This window comes from Mesoplodon bidens (assembly GCF_964165515.1).
Source record: "Mesoplodon bidens genome assembly, chromosome: 1".
In the NCBI taxonomy this organism is placed as follows: Eukaryota; Metazoa; Chordata; class Mammalia; order Artiodactyla; family Ziphiidae; genus Mesoplodon; species Mesoplodon bidens.
In genome coordinates, this window is record NC_138176.1 from 226556424 (window position 1) to 226576486 (window position 20063).

At 49.5% G+C, this 20063-nt stretch overlaps 2 protein-coding genes across 6 annotated transcripts in view; one reads left to right on the forward strand and one right to left on the reverse strand.

Annotated features, from left to right (window-relative positions):
- Nucleotides 1–4468, forward strand: part of FHIP1A (FHF complex subunit HOOK interacting protein 1A) — a 109195-nt gene extending 104727 nt beyond the window's left edge. The window contains exon 11 of the mRNA XM_081252762.1: nucleotides 3399–4468. Within this exon, the coding sequence (XP_081108888.1) occupies nucleotides 3399–3658 (260 nt within the window). The 3' untranslated portion in view covers nucleotides 3659–4468. The remainder of the gene's footprint in view (nucleotides 1–3398) is intronic.
- Nucleotides 4469–6652: 2184 nt separating this feature from the next.
- Nucleotides 6653–20063, reverse strand: part of GATB (glutamyl-tRNA amidotransferase subunit B) — an 80938-nt gene continuing 67527 nt past the window's right edge. The window contains exons 11-16 of one of the 5 annotated variants that reach the window (XR_014015216.1): nucleotides 19479–19557; nucleotides 12882–13016; nucleotides 10196–11517; nucleotides 9082–9223; nucleotides 7452–7574; nucleotides 6653–7009 (exon numbers count right to left, since the gene is read on the reverse strand). Coding sequence is in view for 2 of the 5 variants with exons in the window: in XM_081226050.1 (XP_081082176.1) it covers nucleotides 11389–11517; nucleotides 12882–13016; nucleotides 19479–19557 (343 nt within the window). In the remaining 3 variants the exon portion in view is untranslated. The other 4 variants (XR_014015217.1, XR_014015218.1, XM_081226050.1 and 1 more) reach the window with 4 other exon arrangements.

Here is a 20063-nt window from a genome sequence, read left to right on the forward strand (position 1 = left end):
GGCTTGGTCTTCACTTGTATCTTGCAGTTTGTAAAGTGCTTTCCCAGACAGTTTTACTTTTCAAACAGCACTGTGCAATGGGCAAGAAAGGTACTGTTTGCTTCATTTTCATAGAAGGAAGCTGAAGTTAGAGGCCCGGGTGGTCAGCCAGGATCACTAAGCCCGGGTGCCTACACACCCTGACCAGCCTCCTTGACCTACACGATCCAGGTGAGCATGACTTGTGCCCTGTCCTGGCCTCAGACTGATGGTGGCGGCTGCCAGATACGTGCCCAGGGGGGTCTTGTTCCCACTGCGTAAGGTTGTCCATTAGGCAGCTGTGGGGGATGATTTCCAAGGTCTGTGACCCTCAGGGGACATTGACTTGTAGGAAGCTACTCTCGGGATAGAAGACTTCCGTTTGATGGAACTTTTCAGATTAACCTCCTAACTTCGTTCAGGTTAGCAAAGTGACACCCTCCCCTCAACTTCAAAAATCTCTCAACTCACAGAATGACCAAGGTCTCCGTCCCCTTGTACAAAGCTGAAGCGTCACGTGTGATGTGATCGTCTATAAGTGAGATGAATCTGGGAGCCCTATTCTCACCGGGACACCGAGCGATGAGTGATTAGAATCCTGCGAGAGGCCACATACTGGGGTGTCCAGGTCCGTGCGCTGTGCGCCTTGTCTGATGCCGCTGACAGGGAGGTGAGGGGTAACGGATTTCCCTCCTAACTTCTCAAGTCTTCCCAGTAGTATCTTGAAAACCCTTTGTTGTGGCTTTTCAGACCCAGGGTAACATTTCAGGAAACCACTCCCGGTTCTGACGTTTCCGTAAACTTCCCTCCTCCCTGCCTCTGCTCCGGGCGCTGCAGCCGTGCCCTGGGCCCTTTTACGAGGGGCGCCCGCAGCCCGAACTGCTCCATCACACAGGCCCTGGTGAAACGAGCCTGACGCTTCCAACAGAAGTCCGGGTGGACTTCCTGTGCCCCTGTCACATTGTCACTCTTGAGACTATGGGTCTCTGAGGCTCAGCTACTTGCTAGTCTTTTCATTTTCCCCTTAAACCACAGAGGTGGTATTTTCTAGTATTACCTGTATTCAGAGTCCTTTCACTGATCTCTAGTTCTAGAAGGGGGCCAGGTAGGTATTATCCCCATCTTGTGGAAAAGGAAACTGAGACGTTATATGATTAGCTAGTTGCCAGGTAAGGACCATAACTCGGGTCTCCTTGTTTTTGAGTTGAGTCTGACTCACGGAAGGGCCAGTCCCATGCTGACGGGACAGAAACCACCGCCAGGACTTCCCTGCTGGCCCTCCGTCTCCCTCCCTGGGCGCCCGCCTGCCTTCATTAGGGAAGACAGCGTTGATTCTTAGGTTCAAGCTGGGTAAATGAGCCTAAGCGATGACGCTTTTTAAATTCATGGATCGAGCTGGATAAGTGATCCGCAAAAGCCCTTTTGGGGGAAAAGAGGAGTGAATTTGAAAGAGGAAGACGGAGATGAGGAAATGAACCAGCTCCAGGAAGATCAGGTATAGGGAGGACCTGACGTTGGTCGGTCCCTTCCCTCGTTCATTCAGCAAATGTTTATTAGCTTCTTCTGTGGATGAGGAAGCGTGTTAGGGCCATGAAGGACACATCGTCTAGGGGCTCAGCTCTCAGAAACCTGAAAGTCTGGTAGAGGAGAAAGCACATCAACAGCAACGCAAGTCTGAAGGGCACTGCAAGCCCCAGTTGGTACATAAAATGAGTGGGAGCCTAGAGCAGGGGATCACTTCCAGGGCAGGAAACGGGAGTGGTCTGTAAAGTCAGTGACGGCTGCATTGACGGTGGTGTGATGGCTGACACTTACCAAGAGGTCCTTGTGTACATTATACCTACTGACTCATTGAATCCTTACAGCCGTGAGATTTTGACAGATGAGGACCTTAAAGTACAGAGAGGTAAAGCAACTTGCCTGATGTCGCTCAGCTGGTAAGTGGCAGAGTCTAAGCCTGGTGAGGTTTAGGTGTGCAGACACGGGCAAGGGAACGCCAGGTGGGGGAACCAGCACGAGCAGTGTGGCTCTGGGGCTGGTGCCCGGAGCGTCCCACCCCCCGAGGCATCAGCCCAGCTTTCTCGGTGAGCCTCGCCGGGCCCTTTGGAGAGCCGGGTGCCGCAGTGCTGGAGGGCCGGGATGGAGGTACTCAGGCGTGGTCCCCAAGGGTGGCAGTGTCCTCAGGGAGGTCAACACTTCCATCCTCACTCTGTTGTCAAGACATAGTGTGAGTTTCTGGTGAAAGGTAGCAGCAGATTCTCAACAACTTCTCCAGTTCTTTATGGCATGAACTGTGATAAGCTTTAATCGAAAAGGATATTTAAAGCAGTAAAGCGGAAGTTTTTTTTTTTTTTAACACTAAAGACGATAGTAGTGAGATGTGGAAAGTACTATAAATGTCAAGAATTTTTAGTACCACAGTTAAGCGACACTCTGAGAAGAGTGTTGAAAAATGGGACTGAATTCTAAAAAGCAGCCAAAATAATGAAGAGCTTGAATCTAATGATTTATAAGGAGTAATGAGTCTGTGTGAGTCGGGGGCGGAAGGCGGCATACATAAGTCCTGTCAGTGTGAAGACTGGAGATCTTCAGGAATTAAATAGTTGGGAAGGGTGAACCATTTTAATTGGTAAAACTGATTTGATATGAAAATGCAAATCACTTGGGTATGCTGAAGTTTGGTTCATATCATCTTAGACCTACATTTTTGAAACTGAAATCGAAACTCCTGGAAACCTTCCTTGAATGGAAGGTCCAAGCCACTTGCTGCCACGAGCTGCCCACGGTGGCTGGAAGTCCTGGCCAGAGGGGCTGGGGGTCAGCAGGGAGCCCAGGAGGCCGGAGCCCAGGCTGCGGACGGCAGGGTGTGGTGTGTGTAACTCGGGTGGCCTCCTGCAGCTCTGCCGGGTGGTCAGGGCTCCGCTGGCAAAGGGCGGACGGTCACCCCGACCCTGGGAGGCCGGGAGAACAGGTGGAGCCCCTGAACGCTCCTAACTAACCATCGCAGTGACCTGTGTCCTCACTTGGTTGATGCGGCCGCAGGACGTGCCTGTTTCCCTCTCCCCCGTCGCCAGGCCCCGAGCGGGGAGGGTCCTTGATAAACCTGTATTCTTGCCACAGTGTCTACATGAAGGTCCTCCTACAGGATTTGGCATCAAACTCTCACGTCACATGCCCAGTGCTGGAGCTGATCTGGGCAGATCCATGTGTCTCAGAGTAGAGTGAGGGGGGGACTGGGGGTCGTGTCTTGAGACTCCAGTCAGAGCGGGAGCTGAACCCGCACGAGACACTCCACTCCACACACCCCCAACACACACACATTCATTTAAGGGGTGGGCGGAAAGGGCTCTGGAGGATCACCATGGCCATCTTCCTTCTAGTTTCAGATCCCGTTCAGGACGCCTCCAGGACAGGGAGCGGCCGGAGTTTTCTGGATGGCCCCCCACGAGTGCTTCAGCCCTTCCTGACAAACAGAGCCAAGGTGGCCGGGGCACCCCCCAGCCTGCCCCCGCCCCTGCGGGACACCATGCTGGCGGCCGCCCTCTTCCCCGAGTTCCTGAAGGAGCTGGCTGCCTTGGCCCAGGAGCACTCCATTCTCTGCTGCAAGATCCTGGGCGACTCGGATGACAGCTACTGTTAGCTTTTTCTTTTCAAATAGAGGTTCTTGTTTTTTAAGGTTTTAGTGTCTTGACTGAACGTTAAATGCAAAGCTGCTTACAGACACCTCTGAGACTTCCTGACGATACTTGATATGTGGGGAGGGGGTTTTTCTGGGTGCCTCCTCTCCCCAGCCGGATCTTCCCACCTTGTACCCCCTAGAATCTAAGTCTTGGCTCAGTTTTTCCTCCTCAGAGTTCTTGGTCCTTATCCTCCCATCCCTCGGAGTCACTCTGCTTGCAGCTTAGAGCACACCCAGCGAACACCGGGACGCAGTGATCTCTGGAGGTGCCCACCTCAGAAGGACCTTCAACAGCACGTAAGAACGCACACCTGCCCCTGTGGCCTCTGTGTCGTGGCTTCCGTCTTATAAAGAGAATAAAGATGGAGCCCTTTTTGCCTCCATCACACAAGCACACAGCATCCGTCCCTTTGCATTTTACTTCCAAGACTTGTATTCCGCCCAGCACGTGTTGCCTTACGGTGCAGGCAAATCCACTGGTCTCAGCTCTCTGCCTGGGAAGTCAGATGTAGTTGGAGAGAATCTGAAATGCAGGGAAACGTTTTTGTTGCTTGAGAGCTTTCCTTGCTCAGTGTATCATCACTACCTAAACACTGAAAATAGCCTTATTTTAGTCAGATTTGCACAAAATGAACGATGCCTATGCAAAATGTTACTTTGGCTTTTAGGACTTTGATCGGTGTGATGAGCAAAGTGTGGTATATGCTTATGTAAGAAGACAACCATCATTATTTTTTTAAGTGTTTTATGAAACACAAACTGGTTCATCTGTGAAACTGTCTCATAGTGGGTTTTTTTGGAGGGGTATGGTGTGGGGGAAAGGATAAAAGTAAACTAAATACAATCTGTACAAACCTTGGTAATTATTTTAAAATCTGTTTGCTCTTTCGAATATGTTGCACTTTGTAGAGAAACAGGAACTGTACAGCCACTTACGGAACCAGGATGTAAAGGCAAACAGGTCGCGGGGAGCCTGCTGGGGCTCACTCCACACAGGAACCCTGCCTTCTGAGTAATGGGGTTCATTACGAGGCCCCACCGTGATGTATTAGTGCCTCTCTGCTCTGCAGCCTGCTCTGCCAAGGGTAATTATACTTAGAGCCATGGTCTTCCTACCACAGAGAGAGGGGCAAACACACAAAATAATTAATTGTGGGCTATAAAAGAACAGGACAATAAACGACTGATATTCATGGATATTAGATTCCACTCTCCTGTACTGTGGGCAGGTGAGAAGCATGTAAGCAGGATGACCCCCCCCCCCCATGTTTGGAAGGAAATTGGAAGCCCTGGGTCTCTCTGTTCTTTCTGTGGGCGTCTTGCTGGGCCCTGGGGGGCAGTCACAGGGCTGGTGGTGGTGCCTCAGGAGCACTGGCTTGGTTTTTATCAATCAGGCCCTAGTACAGGAAGGGCGTGGAGGAGAGAAGCACATCTGAGACGCTGCAGAGCGGAGGCTGCCTTCTGTGTTTCAGGGATCCTGAAGCGAGTGAGCCAGTCCTGGAATGAAGCCTCAGGAGCTCTGGCCGGCGCTGGGTGGCTCTCAGGAGTCCAGCTTCGCGGTGCTTGCAAGTCTAGGCAAGGAACCAAAGATAGTGATTCGTTGTACATTTCTGACTTCAAACTTATCTGTCTCGAAAGATGGTTTGCCCGGCTGCGGTGCAGCAGCCAGAATGTACGAGGCCCAGCGGACGGGCCTGCTCTTGGCTTCCCGACATCCACTTGTATTTGCGTAAGTGTCTCTACTGGAAAAGTCAGTGGCTCAGAGATGGAGAGAGAGGAGCAGGAGACGAGTTTGAGCTGTAATGTAATGTAATGTATTATCCTCCAGCTTTGCTTTGCACAAGTATTTGTCTTCCAGTGTGGACTCACCAGGTATATAAGAAGCTAAAGTCACGTCTGAGAGCCATATTCTTCAGCTTTCTGGTATGATTTCCACGTCTCTCCATTATCTGGTGATGGTGTCGATTCTTCTCCTTGAGTCCATGTTGCTCTATTATAGAAAACCACAGTCTCCTTTGTGGAAGGCATCATCTGGGAAAGAGTATTTTATTAAGTAGGTACTTATAAAAAAAAGTAGATTTGCTTTAAAGGAGGACAGCGATGACTGGTGTGGGGTGAGAGGCAGGAAAATTAACTACCTCCCACGGTTGGGTGCTGGTAGCAAACCCACATGACAACCCAACCTATTTGGAGGTGGACACTGGTTCAGCTTTCTGAAACCACTGCAGCCCTCCACCAGAGTACTGAGTCCAGCGTTTCTCAAAATGAAGTCAGAAAATGGGCCTGGAAATATATTCTAGGGAACTTGTGAACCCATGCAGTTGAGGGGAACCGCCAGGTGGGTTAGGTTAAGGATGGTTTGGGGGTGGTGTGGACATGCGAGAGGGAACACAGCAGAAACCGGAAGCTAAAATAGGAGAAGAACAAATGCTGGGGGGTTTGGAGGAATGAACACTGATCTAGGCAGATAGGAAGATACTGAACAGCAGGGGGTGGCGATGGGAATTCCTTGATGGGAAAAATCTCGGTAATGAAGTAGAATGTCCTAGTCATAAAGTAATAGGTGACACCCTTAGAAATCTCTTTTGCGATGAGTTTGGGGAAGGATTTTGAACAATACTTGGCATGCTTGAAAATGTGTCAGTGCGTGGATGCCTTTGCGACGGCCCCCCCCCAGGACTCCGTGGACACAGGCTTTGGTGCAGCCCCTGAGGTTGGCGTCGCTGTGTCGAGCCTGGTGGCCCCGGGCAGCGGAGGTGAGTCACGGGTGTCTGGAGCATCACATCCTTCACCTTGATTCATAACTCAGAGTCTGACGTAAAGTTCTAGGTGGAGTGGATTTTGTGCTTCAAAATATAGGAGAGCACTGGGATACTTAAAACTGATTTTTGGAAGTGCCCAAATGTTTAAAAACGTTCGTTTTAAAATTTTTAAAGCGACTCCAGGTTGAGTTTAGCCTAAAATACAGTTTTATGGAGTGAATTACAGAGTCCCAGACATGAAGTGGGAATGCTGGAGTAACCAATCAGAGATGTGGTTTTATTAGTAGGTACCTTCCTTTCCTTCCCCGATATTTAGAGGAACTGTGAATTGGTCCCCATCTGACTTAGTAAAATACTTTGACGAGCTGGGGTTGGAATCGATGCCTCTGTCACGGGTAGGGAGGATGCATTCACTTCTTCCGCGGGTCCTCAGGGGTATCTCTTCCTCATCAAGTGGCTTTTACTTAGGTCTGATGCAGTTGATTTTCAGTCCATTAAGACATCCTGGCTCCAGGGTGTTGTCAGGAGAGCATCCTCTTATGAGTAGAATCTAGAGACAGGATACGTGACTGTTCAGGTTACCTGTTAATTTGGGGCAGCCCGTGGTACTCGGGGTTGAAAGTCGTTTTTGATGTCTTGGAATCAGCCTGGTTGCCAGGGTCAGTGTGGGTGAGTTTCCAGCTGTGTTCAGAGGTTTGGGGTTGTGGGTAGGCTGCCTGTTCTGAACGTGGGTCAGTGTGCCTGGGCTGCTCTCCTTGGGAAGTGCGGCCCCGGCGGGGGTGGGACGTGTCACAGGTGTGACGGTGAATGTCTGCAGGGCACACCCAGCTCTCACGTAGGGATGGGTCAGTGTAATTGCTAACTACCAGCCGTGTAGTTACTGAAATGGCTGGCACGCTTGGCCATTTTTATGAAACACTTTATTGCAGGACAGCTATTACTGCATGTGGTACTTCGAGTCACTGGCCAGGCCGGGGTACTTTGTGGCTTACCTCGCGTCCCAGCCAGCCTTGCGGTATTAGCTCTTCCTGAACAGCAGCCCTCTGTAGCTGAGACCATAACACTTTAAGTCGTTAAGAAGATATTCTCGGCCCCTTCTCGCTTCAGCCATCAGACTGTAAATCACACAACACTCATTCTCCATCAGATAACAGCTTAAGACAGAACACTGTCAAACTGCTTTATACTCCATTTCTTAAATCATGTCATGGAGGAAACATTTTAAGAAAATGGAGTTGACTTTTTTTTCCTTTTTGAATGACCATCATAAACCTAACGCTTTCGAAAGAGCTCTCAAAAGACTAAGAATTGTTTTGGGGATAATTTTGCCTCAGTAAATCCTCTCTATGTTCAGGCGTTTATTAGGCCATTACTTGTTTTGGAGGACAGATCATCCTGGCAGCTCATTAACTGGATAAACGAGGGCTTCAGTGAAAGATTTTTGTTGAGGCTTTGTAGGGACCAGAGGGACAGGGGCAAAGTTCTTTGGCCTCTGCACTTGGAATCCTAAGACAGGGGCCGATTTTAGCTGGGAATGCCCCTCCCTGTCCTGTCATCATTGTGAATTTTGTTCCTGTCACCCACACAAGGAACAAGGCCGCCAGTAGGGTCTGCCCGCATGTGTTCCATACGTATTTCAGGCATCTTTCTTTGGGGAACCGTAGATTTACTGTGTGCTTTCCGAACCTGACAAGGGTTATGGCAGCTCTTAGGCCAGATTATGCATTTCATGGAGCTGAGGCTGCAGAAGTCTGTGCTTCTTAGGGCAGCAGCTGACTTTTTACTGGAACAAGTCTAGAAAAGGCCCACCTATAATGAGGTACCATTTTGCCCTGCAGATATTTTAAAAGATTGTTTGGTGTTGACAATATTACTTAAATGATTTTTGCTAAGACGTCTGACTAAGGGAGACAACAGAGAGGATTTCAATCAGCGCTTTCCATCTCACCATCGGGGGTCCGCTCTGTTCACAAACAATCCACAAATGCAAGTTGTCTAAAATCTGCTGAAGAGGCATGGCAGCCATTTCCATGCTGCTTTTGGTGGTGGGTAAATAACATGGCCTTTCATATAGATCTAGTGGTTTTTTTCAAATAGTCCTATGTGGAATCCTTGAAATGATGTGGCTAAATTCAACAGACATGAAAAATACAATATGGATTGTGGGTCCTGGCCGTAAGCTATATATCGAACTAACCAACCAACGCAAAGCTCTAGGAGAGTGTTTACTTGAAAACAATTCATAGCCTTCTTCCAGATTAGCCATAATTACCAAAAAGAAGGGAGGGAGGGAGCTCAGCTAAAAACATCCTTAACTTGGTATAAATAATGACAAGTTTTTTTCCCTGGGTTGTCTACATCTTAAAAGATGGGAACAGAAGTTCACCTTGATGCATAAGCCTGGACAGAGTCAAGAAGCTCCTTCCTAGACCCAGAGTTTAGAAGCCTAGTGGATGGCAGCACCCACCCCTCATACAGAGGGACTTCCACAAAAGGTTGTCCATTAATTTTGCTTTATAAACTTAATGAACTTTTGCTAAAAACGGATCCTGTGCCAGGTAGCAGGCCGAGTGCTGCGGCTGCCACCCCTCCCCTCCCCCCAGAACCAGCCGACCAACCAACCTCCTCCTCAAGCCACAGGGCACCCGGGGGAGCCAGTCTTCCAGCACGTTGCCCTCCCAGCCTCTAGGTGTGTGGGCTCCAATGACAGATGGCACTGGCTTCACCTGTGGCGCCAACTCATACATTTCAATGAGATTTCCCCCTGAATAGCAAACAGAACCAGACTAAATTCACACTCATGCAAAAATGTATTTAAAGTTGTATTGCACTTAAGCCCAGTTACAAGTAGAGCCATACTTTGTGAATTTCTTAGGGTGTTAGATACGCATATATTTTGAATATCTAGTCAGGTTCCAGGTAAGATATCTGAGCTGTGCTCTGATATGTTTTTTTCTTTCTATGAGCAGTTATAACAACACAGTCTCATTTTAAGGATTTCAGAAGTGGGCGTTCAAGACAACAAGCAATTGTCAAAGCTGGATGACAGTTAGCATTTTAAAGATCAAGTGCTTTTTTGTGTGCTGAGGTAACTGGTTTATAACATTGTATGTTTCACGTGTGTAACATTATATTTTGACTTCTCCATACACTACAGTGTATTCACCATCAAAGGCTGAGTTTCTGTCTGCCACCATATAGTTGACCCCCTTTACCCATTTCGCCCTCCCTCTACCCCCGACCCCCAGCAATGGCATTCTTCTCCTGAAATGATCAGTCCATAAGACGGTTTACGTATGACGTGATACTGTTGGTAAATGGCCTCCATCTGGCCGTCTCCGCCCCTCCCAGACCCCACTTAAGTAAGCCCTTGATTTAAAATGGTCTGGAAAGATCGTCCGGTGCTTTCTGTAAGGGTTGATGACCAAGAAGCCAGACCTTTGGTGAGAATGGAGTTTGTAAAACAAAACTGAATCTTATCATTTCTTACAAAATCATGATCCCGCCAGATTCCAGACTCAAGAGCCATGGGGTGGGGGGGTGGGGACTGGCTCTGCCTTTCTCTCTCGAAAAGAGGTTTGATGAAAATATTTTACTGTCAGGCCCAGGAGTTTTCAGTACTGCAACGGGATGCGTGAGGGGCACGCGGCTTCCTGGGTGATGTAACGTACCGTATTCTCTTAACACTTCTAAGTCACTCATTTTTTAAAAAAGTTAGTTTTTTAAAAAACCTTACCTCTTCATGCTTGTCTGAAATAAGCCAGATGACTGGTCCCCGCTTTTCTGGCTGGGACGAGGGGCAGTCCTCAGGGAAGTCCTGAGCGATCCTCTACAACCAGGAACCACGAGCTGCTAAGTTGGTGACTCTTCTCCGGGTCCCCAGCTGCCACTGGAGCACCGTTCATGACGGAAATGTTTGTACTCTTCTCAGTACAAGAGAGAATTCAGTGTCAAATCAGGGCCTCCAATGATTTTCTTTTATGTCACAGTTTATTTGACATGTGCTTTTAAAAAACAGCACTTGCAAAACTGGCCTTTAGTGTTGTGAGTCAGAGGTAACAAAGGCGTGCAGTGAACAAAGGGGTGCCCCAGTGCGACACAGAAATAGTATTATTGCCATGAGAACAGGGGTGAGGGCAACGCAGCCTCCATGGACTACTGTTAACTGTACCACAGTTACCATTAAAGGTCAAGATTTTGATTTACTAGCTTACCATCTTATTCTTTCCAGGCAAAACAAATCAGTTTAATGTTACAGCTTTTTTTTCACCTTTTAAAACTTTTTGGTCTGAGGGTGGGGATGGGGGTTTGTCCACTGCACAATCTTTGATGTAAGTTAATTTTTTATGTGATGTTTCAGTATAAATTTTATTCATTAAATTTATTTGAAAACTTCTGTTGTCTTTTTTACCAAAAAAAAAAAAAAAACAAACCATTTATTCTCAGACCTCTGCCTTCTGGGATCCCTGGGCATTGAATGGGCAACATCACTTTTACTCAGTGATGGGAGAATACAGCTAATTCCTGGTACTAAGACTAAGGAGAGCGCCTCAAACAAAATACTGCATCCAGATCACGGCCTCTCTTCATCATCGCTAATCCCCAGCACCTGGAACAACGCCCGGCCCTTAGCATGTGCTTAAAAATATTTGTTGAGGTACCTGCGGAATGAAACGTTTTCCTAGGGTGGTGACAGTATCTGAAAGAGCATGTGGCACTGAGCTCGGCGTCACTGTGCACTAGGACGTGCTGTTTCTCACCACTGCTGCACCTCCCCCGGAAGCATGTGATGTCGCTGAAGCAACGGCGCCAGGCCTGGTCTGCGTGGAGGTGGCACCTCAAGGCGCAGGTCGGGCGGGGCGTCTGGCTGGGGCCTAGGACGTCAGCGCACAGGCTCCAGCCCGGCCGTGGCAGGGGGACCCGAACCCGTCACGACGACAGCTGCCTCTCCAGCACCTCCCTTATCACCTTCGGATCTGCTCGGCCGAGAGTCGCTCTTCGGACCAACCCAATCAGTTTGTTTATGGCCCTGGGGTTTCCCTTCTTTACATCCGTGACCTTTAAAGACAAATTATTTTAGAGGAGAAAATAGAGGCTCTCGCCTAAAAATCTTAAATCAAGTTTACGTTTATGGAAACTTAAATTCAGTTTCTTTTTTTCTGTATTAGATATAGAATGAGAAAAGGAAAAAGGGGAGGCGGTGACCTTCGGAGGAGGTTTCTGGGCTCCTGGCAAAGGAGGTGTCTGCTACCCCGTCTCCTGATTAGAAGGGAATGAGGCGGACTGTGACGTGTCACAGCTGAGGAGCTGGTGCACAGGACCCGGGTGCCGGATCGTGAAGCCCCCTGACCCTCCGGGGTCTCAGCGGGCTCTCCTCCCCCCACTCCCTGCCAAGAAGCTCGTTTGCTAGAAGACAAAGCCACGAGATGGCAACGCTCCCCGAGCATCTGGGTGGGGGAGAGCCTGGCTGGCAGGCTGGAAGGGCCGGGTCAGGGGGCACTGAGTGCCTGTCAAACAGCCACCGCGTCAGGGCCACCCGCCCGACGTCCTGCTTCTGATCGGCAACAGCGTCTGCGAGTATCTGTGCGCGGTGCTGCATTCTGAGTCTGAAACTCAAAGTGTGTCTTTATCAGTCACTCCAGATGAGGCTGGAAGATGGAGATTGCCGAGACCCTGCACAGGCTCATTTTCCTTATCGAGAGCTCTTTACAGAGCTGTTAGTGTCCCCGCAAGCTGATGGGTAGGTGGTATCATTCTGAAAGGGATGCGAGCAATTTTTCTCCCCACTGAAAAGTATCTCTGGACAATATGATTAGACTTGGGGAGGGAGGGATGCTCCTTATTTTAGCTCTTCTATTTTGTTCTACGCTCAGAACACAGAATGACTTGATTTCCAGCTATGTTCCTGTCAAGGATTTTCTCCGTAATTTAGAAATAATTTTCCCTTCTGCCTTTCTTCCCGGCTCTCAAAGGCACGGAACTGAAGTGTTTCCCTGTCTCTGCCCCTGTGCAGTGCTGCCTGCTGCTTCCTGATAGAGAGGTCCTCTTACAAAGCAGAGCTCGGCAACCTTGGGAGAGGGCCGCAGGCCTGGGAGGTCGAAACTTGCTAACACCCCCCTTCGACCGAACCTCCATGAGATTAAGCTCCAGGGGGGGATTTTCCTTCTAGGAAAAGCTGTATTTTTCCAATAGTCACCTCATTTCATCTCTTGATTCTAGCTTAAAACTGACAAAAATAACTGGGGGATTATTGATGAAACCGGGCCAACCATTATTAGGAAGCACCGCTGGGCTGCAAGGGGGAGAATCAGAGGGGCTCCTGGCTGAGTCCTCAGGTGGCCCTGGCCCTGGGCCTCTGCCGGCGACCCCCTGCCCACCTGCCACTGCGCGTGAAGACCCCCTTCCCCCGAGGGGCTAAGTACCACTTGAGGATGTGCCTCCAGCGTGGAGCGGCAGAGCTGCTCCAGCGCCTCTGCATCCTGCATCAGTTCAAGCTTCTTTTCTGCAACAATCTGTGCTGGCGTCTTGCCCTTACTCCTCCACAGTTCCTCAAACACCTGCGGGCGGAGACGGGCGGGGTCAGCTCTCTGCCAGCTCCACTTGCTGGGGTGCAAGAGCAGTCAGTGGATCCCCAGCTGCATGCAGACACACCCGGGGCCTCCCCGCGCTGAGCTGCGCCCTCAGAACAGAGCCCGAGACCCTGCCGGTGGAGACGGGTCGTCCCCACTCGCCGACTCCAAGGGCGCAGCAGGGAGGGCGGGGAGTGTGAGATGATCACTCACAGGGCCCCTGACGGGAGTGCCACTGAATTAATTAATTGCGGTGACATGTTGGTGAAGGATGGGGCCACACGGGCTGCAAGAGGGAACCACTGCACTTAGAGGGGGTCATGAAAACTTGGCCTCTGCTGGGAAACGGGAGTTTTTTTGGGGGAGGGGGCGAGAGAGGGGCCCATAATGAAGATACAGAATGGAAAATGACGAAAAACATAAATCACAATCCTTAGGGCCCAAGGCTTACCACATCCATCCCCACAGGTGGATGTGGCCCCGAACCTGGCTAGGATAATTAGCAGTTGACGGTGTGGGTATTTTTCTACTTAACAAGATAACCAATTCCCAAGCTTAGTAAAGTTGGAAAAAAGAAAGACATTTGTAAAGAAGGGGTGACCCAGGGCAGTTTTCCACGGTGCCTGTTTCTCTAGTGTGAGCTGGAAGGGGAGGGGAGCCCCGTCTCAGCCAGCAGTCGGCACTGAGCACTTTCCAGCCAGGAGCCCCTCTGCCCGGAGCAGTGTGCCTTCAGCTCGGCTGTCAGGCGCCCACGGTGACCGTGGCCCACACGCGTCTCTGGGGCATCCTTCCGAAAGCGCGCCTACAGGGCACACTCTGGCGACCACCCCACAGCCCTGGCCACGTACGCAGACCTGTCCCGCTCTTAGAAAAATACTGAACATAAGTGCCTCCGACTCAATTCTTCAAATCTGTATTCAGCCGACAATGAGAAAGGCATTGAGGAGAGAGGGGCACACAGCGGGTAAGAACCTCCCCTGCTCTCAGCGGACGTACTGATGGCGCGCCCACAGCACAGGAACCGGAGAACAGACAACGTGTGATGCGGATAAGACTCAGCGTCTGAAGAGCTTCTCTGCCCCCTTTCCCTGATAGATTTATTTCTCTTGAATAAGACTTACAATTTTAAAACATTGTTCTTAATTATAAAATTCAATACGTGTTCACTGTAGAAAAAAAGGAAGGAAATACAGAAAAGACAAAGAGAAATCTTACCCGATTCCCATCCCCTCAAGGTGACCCATGTTAGTATTCTGGTATTTTCCCTTCCATGGTTTTCTTTCTGTTTTGTAACGTAACTGTGATCACAGAACATACACAATTTGTAACCTGCTTCTGTTTCACTGATTACAGAAGTACTTTCTTGTATTAACAAAAAAATCTAATATTCATCATGATTTACTTAAATGACCCCCCCACTGGTGGATTTTGACCAGTGTTTATTTTGTTCATCTGCAGAGTCTCCTCAAAAAGTTTCTAGTTGAAAATGTCCAACATTCAGGAAGAGAGAATGGAGATCTCAAGAGAGATCAGATCCCTAGCTTATAACAGAAATCACCTGCAAGAGTGATTTATGAGAATCTACGCAGCAACTCTCTACAGGAAAGCCTGGCAGGGGTGGACGCTGCTTGCAGCCCAGGCCTGGGAGGAGCTGAACGCCTGGCGGTCATAGGCCCCTGCAGCCACTGTGGCTGAAAGTGCAGAGCTGAGCTGGCCGCCCAGGGGTCAGCCTTTGCCTGACACCCAATACAGCTGGGACCCGACAGGCCCAAACACTGGTTGGATCTGCTTGGGCCCAAATCACAAGAATAAAGGCAACTGAGGCAGGCAGGGACCAAAGGCCGAACCACACCTTCCAGAAGGAAAAGCAGGACGAGGCTGGGACGATGCTTCGACACGCGGAGAGGCTGGCTGCTCCCTGGGAGAGTGGGGAGGGGTACCAAGGAGTGACCTAGGGAAGCACACCTCGGCAGCCTCCAGGAGCAAATGCCCGGTGGCTGCACGGTTCTCCCACTCCCAGAGTGACACATCAGCTTACTCACTTCCCAAATTAGCACCCCTGGGCTGACACAGTGGATTCCAGAATCCAATCCTCTGCTTGTTCCTATTTAAGGCACAGATTGTGCCCTCCTGGCTATAGCCCAGCAGGGCGGGAGCCACTAAAGGGGGCCCGGCCGCCTCCAGGCCAGACTCTGCGGCCTCCCCGGGCCTCCTGGCTGCAGACATCGTGGCTCTGTGCTTGCCAGCCTCGTGCTGCAGCATAAATCCTCAGCTTTTGTCTGTGTTTAATCACCACCCTGGGAAGTGCTATCGAAGTACAATTGTTTCTGGCCAGGCGTGCAGCTCCCAGGCCTGCTACTGCTCACCCAAGATGGACCACATCACAAGGGGGTCCTGGTGCAGGGCCGGTCACCTGGGTTAATAAATGGCCACCGGGGTTGGGAGTACTGCAAGCTGGGGACCCCCGATCACACCCCGACCACCGAAGCCGGCTCTGACGCATGGGGCGGAAACTCAGGCTTCAGTTCTTGGCGACCGAGCACACGCCCTCCTAACTACTAGCCAACCATTTCTCGAGCTAGAGCTATTTTTAAAGAATCTGGAGGGAAGGACAGGAGGAGAGCACACAGGCTGCTGGCCTGTCCCTGCCTGTGTGGGGCTTCCGGGGTCCGAGGGTGGCGGAAAGACTGGAGAGGTGGGGAGGGACGGACAGACAGACAGACAGAGAGGGGCCCCTCTGGGCAAAGGCACGTATCGTGAAAGGTCATTCTTCTAGAAAGGCACAGACATCAATCTAGGCCCTTAAGAGAAGCAGGGCACGGGAAAATGTGCAAAGCACTGGCGCACTAAAAGGGAGAAAAAGACATCAAATCATTCGTAAGTTTTACTGCACGACGTAACATTTTCTACATTAAAAGGTTTTTGGTGATTTCTGTTTAAAGTAGGCCCCAAAGTAGACAAGAGGAAATTGCTTAAATGGCACATTCGCGTGTTATAATTCGACTTCCATCTCTGTGGAATCCCAGTCCAGCCTGGTCCCACAGGAAGCACTAGAGGGACAATCCTTGGGAGACGGTGGACCGTCTGCACCTACTCCAGGCTCGCACAGAGGAGACACATAGGCATCTGGGGTGATTTCCCCTGAGGCCTGGCTGGCCAGCAGTCTGGACAATGCCCGGGGCCTCCGAGTCCCCAGAGGCTCAGGACCCTGGCATGCTAGCTGCAGGGGTGTTGTGATTCTGCAGGTGGGAGTGTGGTGTGCCCTGTCCTTGGCGAGGGGAGGAGACGGGGGCTCCTTCATTAGACAGAACCGGATCCTGTGAGAGGAGCCCGGGTGCTTTTGTCTACAGTTACCAGGAGGTTGCTCAGGGTGATAATCTTTGAGTTTCTGTTTCTGAAAGACAGGGCTGCCTCATGGCAGCAACCTCTTTCTTAACTCCCCTGGGGCCCAGGGGGCTGAGGGGATGAGGTTTGTAAACCTCAGAAGCACTGTTGGGACACCTGGGGGGAAGGCGCAGTGAAATGTGTCAAGGATGAAAACAACGGACAATCATGGAAGGGAGAGCCGGATGGCAAGAGGTGGATTAATAATAAATTAGACGTAAAGTGGGAGAGTCTTTGGAGTTCAGAACGTTCTCAGGGCAGGGTGACTCTTTCTGCGTATCTGTCATCCTTAGGAGTCATTTTCTCAGTCAACGTGCTTTCTCACCTCCCGGTTATTCAGTCACTAGTAGGACCTCTTCCAGTTCTGTCAGAGGAAACACCAGGAACCAGTGGAACCAGAGTCGTTCTGTCTCACAGGGTTTCTAAAGCCTAAGGCCTACTTGGATTCCTCTGTCAGATTCAGTAAAAATTAATTAGAACACATTTATGTGTCACATTTTACAGTAGACTCTAAAAATAAAAAGGACGCTCAATGTAATTAGTCATCAGGGAAATGCAAATCAATTCACCATGAGCTACTACTTCACACCTACTAGGATGACAACAATCAAAAAGCAGGACAATTACAAGGGCTGGCGGGGATGTGGAGAAACTGGAACCCTCACACACTGCTGACGGGACTGTAAAATGGTGCAGCCCATTTGGAAAACAGTCCGGCAGGTCCTCAAAATGTTCAACATGCAATTACCACGTGACCCAGAGATTCCATTCCTATAGGTACAGCCCCAAGAAATTTGAAAACATATGCGCCAACAAAACCCTGTACATATGTGTTCAAAGCAGCATTATTCATAAGAGCCAAGAACAGGAAACAACACAAGCGTCCACTTACTGATGAATGGTAGACAAAATGCGGTTCTGTCCACAGGATGGGATAGTCTTTAGCCATAAGAAGGCATGAAGTACTGGACTTTGAAAACATGACACTAGTAGGTGAAAGAAGCCAGACACAAAAGGCCACATATTGTATGAGTCCATTTATCTTAAACGTCCAGACTAGGCCAATCCATAGAGACAGACAGTAGATTAGCAGTTGCCTAGGGTAAGGGGTTAATGGGGCGAAACTGCTAATTGGATGCAGGGTTATGGTTTTGCGGTGATGAAAATGTTCTGGAATTAGATGGTGGTGATGGCTATAACCTTGTGACTATACTAAAAACCAATGAACTGCACACTTCTTAAAAAATAAAACTAAAAAACAGTACACTAAAACCTCTTATTTTCAAAAGCCTTATTTTTCTAAGCTCCTGTCTGCCCAGCCCACAATCCATCCTGCTAACTGTATGTATGCACAGAAAGCTGCCTGGGATGATGTTCACCCAATATATATATATATTTTTAATTTTTTAAATTTTTTGGCCACGCTGTGCAGCATGTGGAATCTTAGTTCCCCGAGCAGGGACTGAACCTGCGCCCCCTGCAATGGAAGTGCAGAGTCTTAACCACTGGACCGCCAGGGAAGTCCCGTTCACCCAGTGTTAATGGTAGTTATTTCAAGGTGGTAGAATAGGAAAATATATTTTTCAGCATTACTGAAGTTTGTTACAATGAACAAATACCATTTTTTTTCCACCAGAAGATCAGCGATTTTTTTACAAAACAGAAAACAAGGTAGAAAAATTAAAAAGCAAATCCCCTAAGGCAGTGGTGTATAAGGGAGATGCCCTCACGGGACACACAATCAGACTTTTATTTTGGTTCTGTGATTGCCTTACAGAAGCCAGGATTCACCCCACCTCGTTTAAACACGCTGGAAGCCGACAGAATCCAAAAATGTCTCTATCTGTATCTGAACCCAGCTGTCACCATCCCCCAGCAGTTCTAGTCTCTCCCCTCTGAACCTAACATATTATCTGCCCTAGGTTTTCTTTGCTGGGGCAGGAGGAGTAGGAAGGAGAAGGTTTTTTTCCTCTTTGGTTTCAAATACAACAATTCATTTGCTCTTATGTGTATATACAGAGTTTCTTTCTGCCCTCAGGCCATCTAATCATTCTGCTACTGCTAAGCGCTGTCATAAACATTTGTATTCCTCTGACATCCAGGCAACCAAAACCCTTTCCTAAATGTGGCGCAGTCCCTATACTTGACAGCCTCACCTGGTGGTGGGTAAACAGAGCCTTTATTAGTTCCCATCCCCAGTTTCACAGCACAGAGCTGGGTGTATGCTCCATGGTGCCTCGTAATTAGCCAAAAGCAGCCGCTTTTCCAAAGCCTCACTGTGTAACCTGCCACTACTGAGGACATGTATAAATATTACATGCCAAAGGCACCATTAAAATAACATTCAGTTACTGGCTGAAGGACTGACAGCTGCGATATCTCAAGTAGAGCTCAGGCGGCCGCCTTGGTGTTCTTTACCCTTCTGGGTGCTTATTTGTAAGAGTTGTCTGACTTCCGGGGACCTTGCGCCCACCTGGGACCGTCAGGTGGGGCTGGAGGTGAGGCGGAGGGCCGTCTTTGATGAGGATGCTATTTTTCTGGGTTTTCACACGCTGGGCCTGTGTGTCAAACTGGATCTACTAAGTGGGAGGCAGTCTCTCTGGCCTCACCCTTCTTGCTGGAAGACTGACTTTCAGGGGCAACCACGTGACAAGACAAACGAGCCCCTGGTACTGGGTGGGAGGCTGCAGAGGACGGGAGAGGGAGGACAAGGGCCAGGGAGCAGTGTCGGCCACACAGGCCACGGGGGAAGCGCACAGGCCGAAGCCCCCAGGAGCTTCAGGGCCCGCCTTTCACATAAACAAATGTTTGGGAAACATTCCGGGCAAAGCCAAACAACTACTCCGTCTGGTTAGCAAAGATGAGCAGCAAATTACCTGCGTCATACATAGTACTGGCTTTATTTCATTTGCTAAAATAACGTTTCTACCTCTCAGTATAAAAATAGCACTTAGAAGCATTTAATACTTCAAAGATGAAATTCACTTAGTGATGGCATTTGAGTTTCACATAAAACATGTACGGGGCTGGCAGGGTGGTCGGACCCTTTGGGAGGTGGGGACATACCTGTTTAGCTGCGGATGAAGAGATGGCTTTCCTGTCCAGCAGGTCAAGCAGCTCAGCCAGGGCAGAGGGTGTGACAGGACTAGCAGCCCCAAAAAGGAGAGAAGAAACATGTACATTTCACTGTCAGTGTATGCATTTATGGTTATTTAAAATCAAAGCATGTGATTTTGAAGGTTTGAATAATTAAATACACACCCAGGAACGAAAGTAACAGGCCAGTTAGGCTCTATGTTATTTATTTATTTATTATTATTATTTTTTCGGTACGCGGGCCTCTCACGGTTGTGGCCTCTCCCGCTGCGGAGCACAGGCTCCGGACGCGCAGGCTCAGTGGCCATGGCTCACGGGCCCAGCTGCTCCGCGGCATGTGGGGTCTTCCCGGACCGGGGCATGAACCCGTGTCCCCTGCATCGGCAGGCGGACTCTCAACCACTGAGCCACCAGGGAAGCCCAGTTATTTTGTACTTTAGGATAGAACACATTTTTGTGACCAGTGTTGTTTTTCTTTATTTTACTACCCAACAGTAACCATAGTTTGGCAGAAGTTGTAGTGACAGACAACTGCTCAGTTTAATTAGTCAAAAA